The sequence below is a fragment of the Palaemon carinicauda genome, chromosome 22, assembly GCF_036898095.1.
Source record: "Palaemon carinicauda isolate YSFRI2023 chromosome 22, ASM3689809v2, whole genome shotgun sequence".
Classification (NCBI taxonomy): domain Eukaryota; kingdom Metazoa; phylum Arthropoda; class Malacostraca; order Decapoda; family Palaemonidae; genus Palaemon; species Palaemon carinicauda.
In genome coordinates, this window is record NC_090746.1 from 67,630,790 (window position 1) to 67,640,789 (window position 10,000).

General features: G+C 37.1%; 2 protein-coding genes across 2 annotated transcripts in view; both read right to left on the reverse strand.

Annotated features, from left to right (window-relative positions):
- Window positions 1–2,067: 2,067 nt before the first annotated feature.
- Window positions 2,068–4,257, reverse strand: LOC137616124 (uncharacterized). The gene is made up of 4 exons (XM_068345799.1): window positions 4,169–4,257; window positions 3,929–3,967; window positions 3,112–3,291; window positions 2,068–2,569 (listed from the first exon to the last, which is right to left on the reverse strand). The coding sequence occupies exons 1-4, from the start codon at window positions 4,191–4,193 to the stop codon at window positions 2,295–2,297; spliced, it is 519 nt and encodes a 172-aa protein (XP_068201900.1). The 5' UTR covers window positions 4,194–4,257; the 3' UTR covers window positions 2,068–2,294.
- Window positions 4,258–8,341: 4,084 nt separating this feature from the next.
- Window positions 8,342–10,000, reverse strand: part of LOC137616516 (uncharacterized) — a 4,446-nt gene continuing 2,787 nt past the window's right edge. The window contains exons 3-4 of the mRNA XM_068346346.1: window positions 9,721–9,897; window positions 8,342–8,970 (exon numbers count right to left, since the gene is read on the reverse strand). Of these exons, the coding sequence (XP_068202447.1) occupies window positions 8,708–8,970; window positions 9,721–9,897 (440 nt within the window). The 3' untranslated portion in view covers window positions 8,342–8,707. The remainder of the gene's footprint in view (window positions 8,971–9,720; window positions 9,898–10,000) is intronic.

The window sequence follows — 10,000 nt, forward strand, 5'->3', positions numbered from 1 at the left end:
TTGGGGTCTTTCAATTGTCATAAGATCTTTGAAATCCCCAAGGAATTGGCCATTCCCTTGGGGAGGTCAAGGAGTGACATGATAGGATAACGGCAATTTGATGTTTCTTGATATGGTTCGTGTTTACCTAGTAAAGGTCTTGGGTGTTTGTAAGTGACCTGATTCATTTGTCTTATGGAGCAGTTCAATTATCCAGGATTACTCAACATAAGAAATGTCCAAACAGGAGAGAGAGAGAGAGAGAGAGAGAGAGAGAGAGAGAGAGAGAGAGAGAGAGAGAGAGAGAGAGAGAGAGAGAGAGAGAGAATTAAAACCCGATGAAAATTTATCAGTAACTTAAAAGACATTTGTTATAATTCCCATCGCACCTTGTCAGGTTATCGGGTCGTGAAGTACCAGCCTTTTTATCTGTCTCTATATATATATATATACTGTATATTTTTTTATTATATTTCGTACAGTTTTATTCCTACGACAACAGTATTTCTTAATATAGTTTTTATTGTCCTTGTGTGCGTGTGGTCGAATATGTATTTGGTTCTATATGTGTGTGTGTGTGTCTTTAACCTTGCATAATTATTCAAAATCCATTTGACAGATTTCCGATTTTTTTTTTTTTCACTTGGAGCAATTTGGATTTACACGGAATATAGTACATGTTTGGATCTGTCATTTGCAGCCATTTAATGATGTTATTGTTGAAGTGTAATTTTCCAATTATCCGTGTGTAAATGCGTGTGTGTGCGTGCCTGTGTGTGTGTGTTGTCCAAGTGATCATGCCTTACAATCTTAGTTTTCCGGTAGTTTCAACCCAGCCTCCAAATTTTGCGAAGTTGGCCTAAGGCTAGAATTTCTGGTACAGTTGACTTCATTAATTCCGGTTCACTTCATGGGAAGCTAGGGAGACAAGACACCTATACGTTGTAGCAGGTAACGCTGTATTTAGCTAAAAGGAAACTGTTGGCAACGCTGCCTGTAAAACAAAGTCGCTGACTTGTAAACACGCAATCAAAAGCATTTTTAGTAATATTGCAAAGCCCTGTTAAGCAACTATAATTATTTTTCTATACACCACTTCGTAAAATTAATAACAATGACTGTGATCCCGTGTTTACAAGCTCAGCGACTTTGTTTTACAGCTAAGGTTGTGGTAGCCTATTTTGTAACGTCCCTGACTGGTGATCGCCAGACTGGGGTTCAAGTCTCTCTCAAACTCCCTAGTTCCTTTAGTGGCTGCAACCTCACCATCCTTGTGAGCTAAGGTTGCGGGGTTTGGGGAGCCTATAAGTCTACCGAGGGAGTCATTAGTAACCATTGCCTGCCCCTCCCTGGTCCTAGCTTGGATTGATTGGGGTTTGGGTGATGATCATATGTATATATGGTCAGTCTCTAGGTCATTGTCCTGCTTGCTAGGACAAGGTCACTGTCCCTTGCCTCTGCCAATCATGAGTGACCTTTAAAACTTAGCATTGCAACAGTTACTCTTTTGCCAAACACAGCTGTCTTATCTGCTACAGTGTACAGCTGCTGTCATACGCTTCCTTAGCTTCCCCGTGAAGTGTACCGGAATTAATGAAGTCAACTGTACTTTCAAATTGCACGTAATTCTGGGGAGTTGATCTTTGGCAAAAACTGCATCAATACTGTCCCCGTATCTCTCTTAAACGACATTATTTTTTGGGGGAAACTGTTTCCATTTCTTTTGCAAATTCAAAACATTGTCTTTTGATGACCGTGACTATTTCTTTAAGTCAGGCCCATGATTTGTTATGTTCCAGACTATTTTCGTCTTTGTGATGTTATTAAACGAGAAGGAAAGTGGAATAATACACAATCAGAAAATTAATTTCATATATTCTGATAGATTAAGAGAAGATAAGACTATTATTCTGGGGGATTTCCTTTCAATTTAATGTTTCTTGTATTTATTCCGTCAAAGTTTGGATGGTCAAGGATTTTTTTCCCCAATATTAATTTTTCGACGAATAATGTTAATATATTGTATGTGTTTCCATCTTCGTATATTAGATTGAGTTGTTTGTCCATTGAGAGAGAGAGAGAGAGAGAGAGAGAGAGAGAGAGAGAGAGAGAGAGAGAGAGAGAGAGAGAGAGAGAGAGAGAGAGATAGAGAGAGAGAGTTTGTACCTTAAGATAATTTCTTTTGTCTCATTCTATTAATCAGGTATAATAGCTTTAAAGTGGTGTCTTCAAAAATATCTCTCATAAATTCTTAGCAATTTATTCAACAATTCGTTCAGAAATAGATACGTAAACAGATCAGATAGATAGATAGATCATTCCACCACAATATCCGCTGCCTCGCATATAGGACTGTAGGGCAGTTCCCCTACGTCCCCCTGGCAGGAGGTATCCGTCATGAGGTAGTGCCTGTCGTGGTCTAAGATCCCGCAGTTCAGAGACGGATCACTTCTAGGGCGATGCACGAAGCTTGCACAGTCGTATCCCCAGAATGGCGGGCCCATTGGGACGGATGTTCCATCGTCCTGCAACCAATTGCCTTCTCCGTCTTCGTCCGAGGCGTCGATCCAGTAGTGGCAGCGGTTAAGACCTTTGGGAAGACAGGAAGGTCGTGAGGGGATTTGGTTAGCGTGGTTGCTATCTCTAGCCCTCTGGGTCAGAATGTGTCAAGGGAAAATGTCTATTGACTGTTTTCATTTTAAGCAGTTTTTCAGGATTTAATGAAGAATATAAAGATTATGACAGCCTGAGCGAAGCCAAAATTTCAATAATGATTTAAGTATTATTATTATTATTATTATTATTATTATTATTATTATTATGTAAGCTACAACCCTAGCTGGAAAAGAACAATGCTATAAGTCCAAGTTTCTTTCCTTCGTTGGCTGTTACAAGCATTTAGGATGTCTCAAAAACTGTATAGTCCATTCTCGGAGACACCATTTGCTATATGATAGAGCGAATTAGTTTAAACATTGAGAGAGTTTTTATGATCTTGTCTAACTTATTCTTGAATTTGTTTACCATGTTACTGTTTACTACATCCGCTAAGAGAGAGAGAGAGAGAGAGAGAGAGAGAGAGAGAGAGAGAGAGAGAGAGAGAGAGAGAGAGAGAGAGAGTATACACCGTACCAAAGTAGTGTATGTAACGGATGATATCTGCTAGAAGATCAGCATCATCGATCTTGACCAATCTCCCTCCGAAGGGGCCTAGACGTCGGCAGAAGTGCCTCATGGTGTACCAGCTGCCACTGATAAGGCTATCGACGAAGAGACACCTACCTCCGATGTCCTCGAAAGGGAGGTCGCAATCTGCGGAAGGGCGTGAGCAGATATGCAAATTCATTGTTAGTAAACTTACAATCCCTATCATTGATTCATTGGCATGCAATAATTTGGTTATGATGAAAACTGGCCAAACCCCAGACATAAAAGAACATGTTTTGAGGCCATTGTTCTGCAGTGAACTAGAAACGGCTGCATTTGTTGTTGTTGGATGAAAACTGGCCAAGCCCCAGACATGAATTGACATTTCTGAGTCCTTTGTTCTGCAGCGGACTAGAAATGGCTGCATTTGCTGTTGGATGAAAACTGGCCGAACCCCAGGCATGAAAGGACATGTCTGAGTCCTTTGTCCTGCAGTGGACTAGAAACGGCTGCCTTTGTTGTTGTTGTATTTGGTTGTAATGCATTTTTGTGTTGTTAATAAGGGATAATTTGGGTTCCTCTGTGTTGATAGATGGAGTTGACCAGGTCGAATTTGATTTTTGAAAGAAATAAGGATTAATTGGATTTAAATAATGAAATACAAAGTTGAGTATTTAGTTTAATTTTTAGATAATTAAACTAAAGTTGAATTATTTAGATTACAAATGGTGTTATGAACAGAACAATAGGCAATCGTTTGATTTTCTATATAATTCATAGTAGAAAAATAATCATATCTTACCGATTGCCTGCGTTGAAGAAAGCAAAACTGCGTAGACAACTGTGGGAAATTATTAGAAAAAAACATGAGAAACAACCATGATGACTTATTTTTTACCTGTTTATCAGGCCAAAACTTTCTTGAAATATTGCTCTGGTTTATTCGTCAGTAATACCAATATTGCCGTTTCTCTCTCTCTCTCTCTCTCTCTCTCTCTCTCTCTCTCTCTCTCTCTCTCTCTCTCTCTCTCTCTAAACTTACCAAGTGTAAAGAGTCGCTTGTCCATCCCCTTCGTTACAGTAGTCGCAAATGACGTTGGTTGGACCTCCTCTGTCTCTTATATACTCGCTAGATAGCGTAATTTTCAACTACATTTCTCACTCAGGCAGGATCCGGCTTTTGAAAATTCATGCATTTTCTGAAGCTTGGACTGACGTTCATTCCCTGCGTTTATTTTCAAGTTGGCCAATGGTGAGAGAGTGTGAGCCGTTACTGGAGGAAGGCTAGTCTTGATTAGGAGTTTTATTACCGTTAGATTATCGACGTTACAAAAATCATCAATAGCTAAATACTGTTTTTCATTAAATGGAAATGAGCTATGAAATATCATATGGCCGAAATGGATATGTCTTAAAGAAGTCGAAGCCATAATCGTAGTTATTATTTTCCAAACCAAAGAATACTGAAATGCAGCAGAATAAAAGAATATCCAGAAGAATACCCAGTGTATCCAATATAGCACCAGACATGATAGCTCTTGGCTTAATTTTAAGGCCCTCAAAACAAGAGCTCTGGTGTCACAGAAAAGACCCAAGTTATTTAGTTCAGTAATGTAAATGCTCATTGGTTAACAAAAGTAAAGGTATCACTGAAATTGAATAGGTTTTGATTGCTCTATTGTCGAGGTTAACATGGACACAACCAGTTGGCACCGCAAGTATCTAATTGCTTTATGTAAGAATGCTGTCTGTAAGAATTTTTAAGATTCTGGAACTTGCTTAAGGGATTAAACATCCATTATTAATTATTTGAGAAAAAAAATAAACACGGAAGGAATGTAGATTGGTCTATGATTGTCACAGCTAGTACTTTTAAAGTACTCTGTATAAGGGTCAATTTCATGTAACTTTCATTCATCCGGAGAAAGGAAAGCCTCCAAAGTTTTCATGAAAAAATTAGAATATTTCAGTTGAATCGTTTTCAAAGATCAAAGCATAATTTCAGTTACAGTTATCAGACTTTAAGGTTTTGTGAAGCGGCTCTGAATTTTCCTCAGGGTTAGCTCATAGTTTTCCATCATTACCTGATAGGAAGATTTTCAGAGAGCATAGATGAAAGATTTTAACTTGGTACACTAAAGACAACATGAAGCAAAACAATAAACATAAGATTAGGTAGTAGGTAGTCCAAAAAACCAGCTACCCATTGAGATACTAGCTCTAGAAAGTTATTGGGTCTTTTGGTTGGCCAGATAGTACTACTGGTGTTCCACAAGGTAGTGTTCTTGGCCCATTACTTTTCATCTTATATACACATGACATGTGGTTTGGCCTAGAAAACAAGCTTGTTTCATATGCAGATGATGCTACTTGCTTTGCATCAATTCCATTTCCTGAATATAGATCTGGGCTTGCTGAATCCCTTAATAGAGATCTAGCTGAAGTTAGTGCATGGTGCAAATTATGGGGTATGAAGTTGAATCCTAACAAAACTCAAAGTATGATTGTAAGTAGGTCAAGGACAGTGGCTATTCAACATCCAGATCTCAGCATTGATAACGTTTCTTTAACTTTATATGACTTTTAAAATTTAAGGGTGATTCTTGACAACAAATTTACTTTTTAGAAACACATCAGGTCTGTGTCATCTTCAATTGCACAAAAGATTGGCTCATTGAGAAAGTATTTAGATTTTCGGTTATCAATCTATTCTGAAGAAGTGCTTCAATTCTTTCATTCTACCTTGTTTCGAGTATTGTTGTCCTGTCTGGTCTCCAGCTGCTGATTATCATTTTAATTTGTTGGACAGGAACTTACGGTCTATTAAATTTCTTATTCCTGATCTAGGTATAAATCTTTGGCACCGTGGTTCAATTAGTTCATTATGCATGTTGCATAAGATTTTTCATAATTCTGACCATCCTTTACATTAAGATCTTCCTGGACATTCCATCCTGTTCGTAATACTAGGCATGCAGTTAATTATAATAGTCAGGCCTTTTCCATCATGAGGCTCAATACTACACAGTAGTCTAGAAGTTTTATTCCATCTGTTACCAAGTTGTGGAATGATCTTCCTAATCGGGTAGTTGAATCAGTAGAACTTCAAAAGTTCAAAGTTGCAGCAAATGTTTTTATGTTGAACAGGCTGACATAAGTCTTTTTATAGTTATATGTGAATCATCTGTTTTAATGTCTTTTTTAAATATTTTAATTTAATTTGTCATTACTTCTTATATTGTTTATTTATTTCCTTGTTTCCTTTCCTCTCTGGGCTATTTTTCCATGTTGGGCTAATAGCATCTTTCTTTTCCAACTGTGGTTGTAGTTTGGCTAATAATAATAATAATAATATAGTATTATTCTCTGGTTACGGCTCATTTTTCGTTTGTGCACACTTACACTGTATAGTCTGGCCTATACTTTACATATTCTACTCTTTCGTCATACACCTGACAACATTAACATAAGCGAAAAATTCTTCTTCACTCAAGGGGTTAACACTTCTCTAATTGTTCAGTGGCTACTTTCCTCTTGGTAAGGGCATAAGAGATCTTTAGCTAAGGTAAGCAGCTCTTCTAAGAGAATGATACTCCAAAATCACAATAGGCTCTATTCATGGGTAGAGCCATAGCCTCTGTATCATGGTATTCCATTGTCTTGGTGAGAGATCTCTTGCTTTATGGTACACTCATGCACACTATTCTAACTGTTTCTATATTTCCTTTCTTCATAGGGCTATTTTTCCTGTATGAGTGCTTGGACTTCTCCCTGATTTTTTAATTAGGTTTGTAGCTTAATGAATAATAATTACAATAATGACATATACTACAGCCTAGTACAGTAGATAGAACGACGACATGACAAATCAATAAACATAAGATTCGATAACAGCTAGTTACAGTATGTAGAGACCCGATACAACATTCAGACATACAGCTCGTCAGTACAAAGGTACAAAGTCACTCTTGTGAACAATTACCTCTCAGTATAATTATTCCAATTGATCATCCATAGTATGTCAAAATAGACTGAGATTATTTTAATCATCTTTTATGTAAATAGACAGAGCTAAATATTAATTTAAGCAGTTTACCAGTACATTCCTTTTTATGAAGCCAATACAAGTGCAAGCAAAAGAAGACTAAACGGAACAGGACGAAAGGGGTGTGAATTTTCTGAATAGATTGGTGAGAAGAAAAGCTGGATATACCATAGCATGTAGAACCTTACTTTAGAGAATGTGTTTTGAAGAGTAGAATATATGGGATTGCTAAAGGCTGAACATAGAGTCAATTTAGAATTACTTGTTTATATTGAAGTATGAAGGAAAGACGTTGAAACATAAGGTAGGTAAAGGAAAAGGAGAAATGGATACTCTGATGAATAGATAAAAAAAACAATGATTAAAATGAGCATTACACCAAGATTTCAGAATAGTCGAACACATAAGCCCTTTCAAGTATAGCATTAATTCTCGAGATTAGTAGTCCCTATCTGGTTTTATCAACAGTGCTCTGGTTTGCATTTGCATTTTGACCCTTTCTTACAATTATTCAGCTTTAGAAAAAGTAAATTAGTAAGATACTGGGTATTTTGGGCTGTACAAATATCAACCCACACTTGAGTGACTGTTAAATGTAATGTTAGATGAAGGAGAGAGTTCATTCTGCTTGTTTGTAGCATTACCATTCTTTTCATTTGGGGTTCTTTGGTCGTGAATAGCAATTTATTAATTCACGAGATTATTATGCTACAAATATTAACAGGTAATATAAAAAAAATATTTACTTATATAAGATGGTGAGCACAGTTTCAAACGTAATTGACCTATCAGTAATGAAAGCCCCAGGTCTTGTCAGATGTCAAAAAATTGTATATTTTCTTCGAATATATACTCTTCAAAATCCAAGCATTATGATAGGAACTCTTTTTCATTTAAGATTATCTCGTCTACATGCACGCATTGCATTCAAATGTTAGGTTTTCATTATTTGATTTTAGTTTTAGTCTATACAATATTACTAGCTCTGTCTTGTAGAGAATGAATTCCATGATCAGAGAGTAAATTCCTTAACCTTCGGCTGACATTAAAAAAGTTTGGATGATAGCCAGGATACATTATCCTCACAAAGAGGATTTGATTCCACATTAATATGTACAAGAACATGGTCATGAAGTAAGAAGCTTCAGGTAGCAATAATTAACCTCAGTATAACTGATTAAAAATAGAATTCCGAAAACAGTCAAATGAATTTCGTATGTGCAAAAGCCCATGTAACCAGTAGTGAAAAGGCAAAGAATACTTTACTAAAATGTTAGTTTTGAAACTAGATTTTAATTCTTGGAAGAGATCACATCATAAAAATGAAGGAAACTTAGAAAATGCCAGCAATTAAGCTCCATGATCAGATACATCATAAATAATGATGATTAAACATAATGTCTGAAGAATATCATTTTTACATTCTCCATTAAACATCTAATATCTATTGTTTCCAAGGAATAAGAAACTAACGCAATCATTGCCATGAAGGAAATGTGCAGGTGACCTAATTGCTATGATAACTGCTGGCTGTTGTTAGATCTGTTCGCATATGGGACTGAATGGGATCTCCCCTACGTCCGCCATACAGGAGATATCGGACATGAGGTAGTGGTATTCGCTGTCCAGAATGGCGCAGTTGCTGTTGGTATCTGTGTGGGGTCTGAGGGTGTAGGCCCCATCACAGTCATAACGCCAGAAGGGTGCCCCTGTGGGCACAGGTGATCCATCTCCCCAAGTGAATAACCCTTCATGGTCAACGTCAGTAGCATCTATCCAGTAATGAGCGTGGTCAAGACCTGTAGTGAGAATGAGAGAAAATTGTTATCGACTACTAATTATTGTGCTTCATATCTGGAATTCTATTACTGCTTTTGGGTTTTTCTGTTTCCTAAGGTCTTCCATTCTTCTGAAAGATGGTTAAGCATTTTCTTATTGAGCTTGAAGAGTACTCGCTCTTGTACTCTCTTTTATTCTTGTCTCTATCAGGTCTTGGCTACATGGGGCATTTGTTGAAAGTATAAGTCAATGAATTGGAACCAAGTTTACAGCAAATTGCCTTATGGTGATCTATCTATCAATCGATCTTTTCCCGAATAGAACTATCTATCCGCATTTCTAGAGGACATTTATTTGAATACACTGGTATACGTGGAAGTTAAAATAGATAAGGCAGCTGACATAGCTTTCATGCGAAGCATCCTATGGAGCTAGATTTTACATTATCATGTAACGGTACCATTTAGATAATCTCTTTTCTTCTGATACATTGTCTACATATTTTCCTAAAATTGTCTGCTTTGTTCTTTAAGAATATCAGTCGTTTGTATTACAGCTATTCTATCAAAAATGCCCAATTTTATCTTTAATAGAAATTACAGCTTCAGCTAGACCAGGTCACATTCTTACTGGCACAAATAAAACTAAACCTAACACTATAAAATTTCATAATTCTATTTGCCTTAATCTGCCACAAGTTTTGGTCATTCGTTTCCTAACACTCTAATCTGTATCAAACAAAGTAGATGTCAGCCTGGCATTCTTCTTACCCGAGTCCTTGATGTAAGCTATGATTTCTGCGAGTTGTGTCGCATCTGGGATCTTGACCAGTTTCCCGCCAGCTCCCTGCTTGGCGCAGTACAGCCTCATGTCGAAGAAGCTCCCCTTCTCCAGTGGGTCAACATAGAGGCACTGGGTTCCTATGGGCTCAAAGGGAAGCATGCATCCTGGGAAGAGAAAAGAAGTAATAAAATGAAAGGATTTCATTGATCATATTCCTAAATGGGTTCACGTTTTTGGTATTATTTCTTATTCCTTTTAATTCAATAT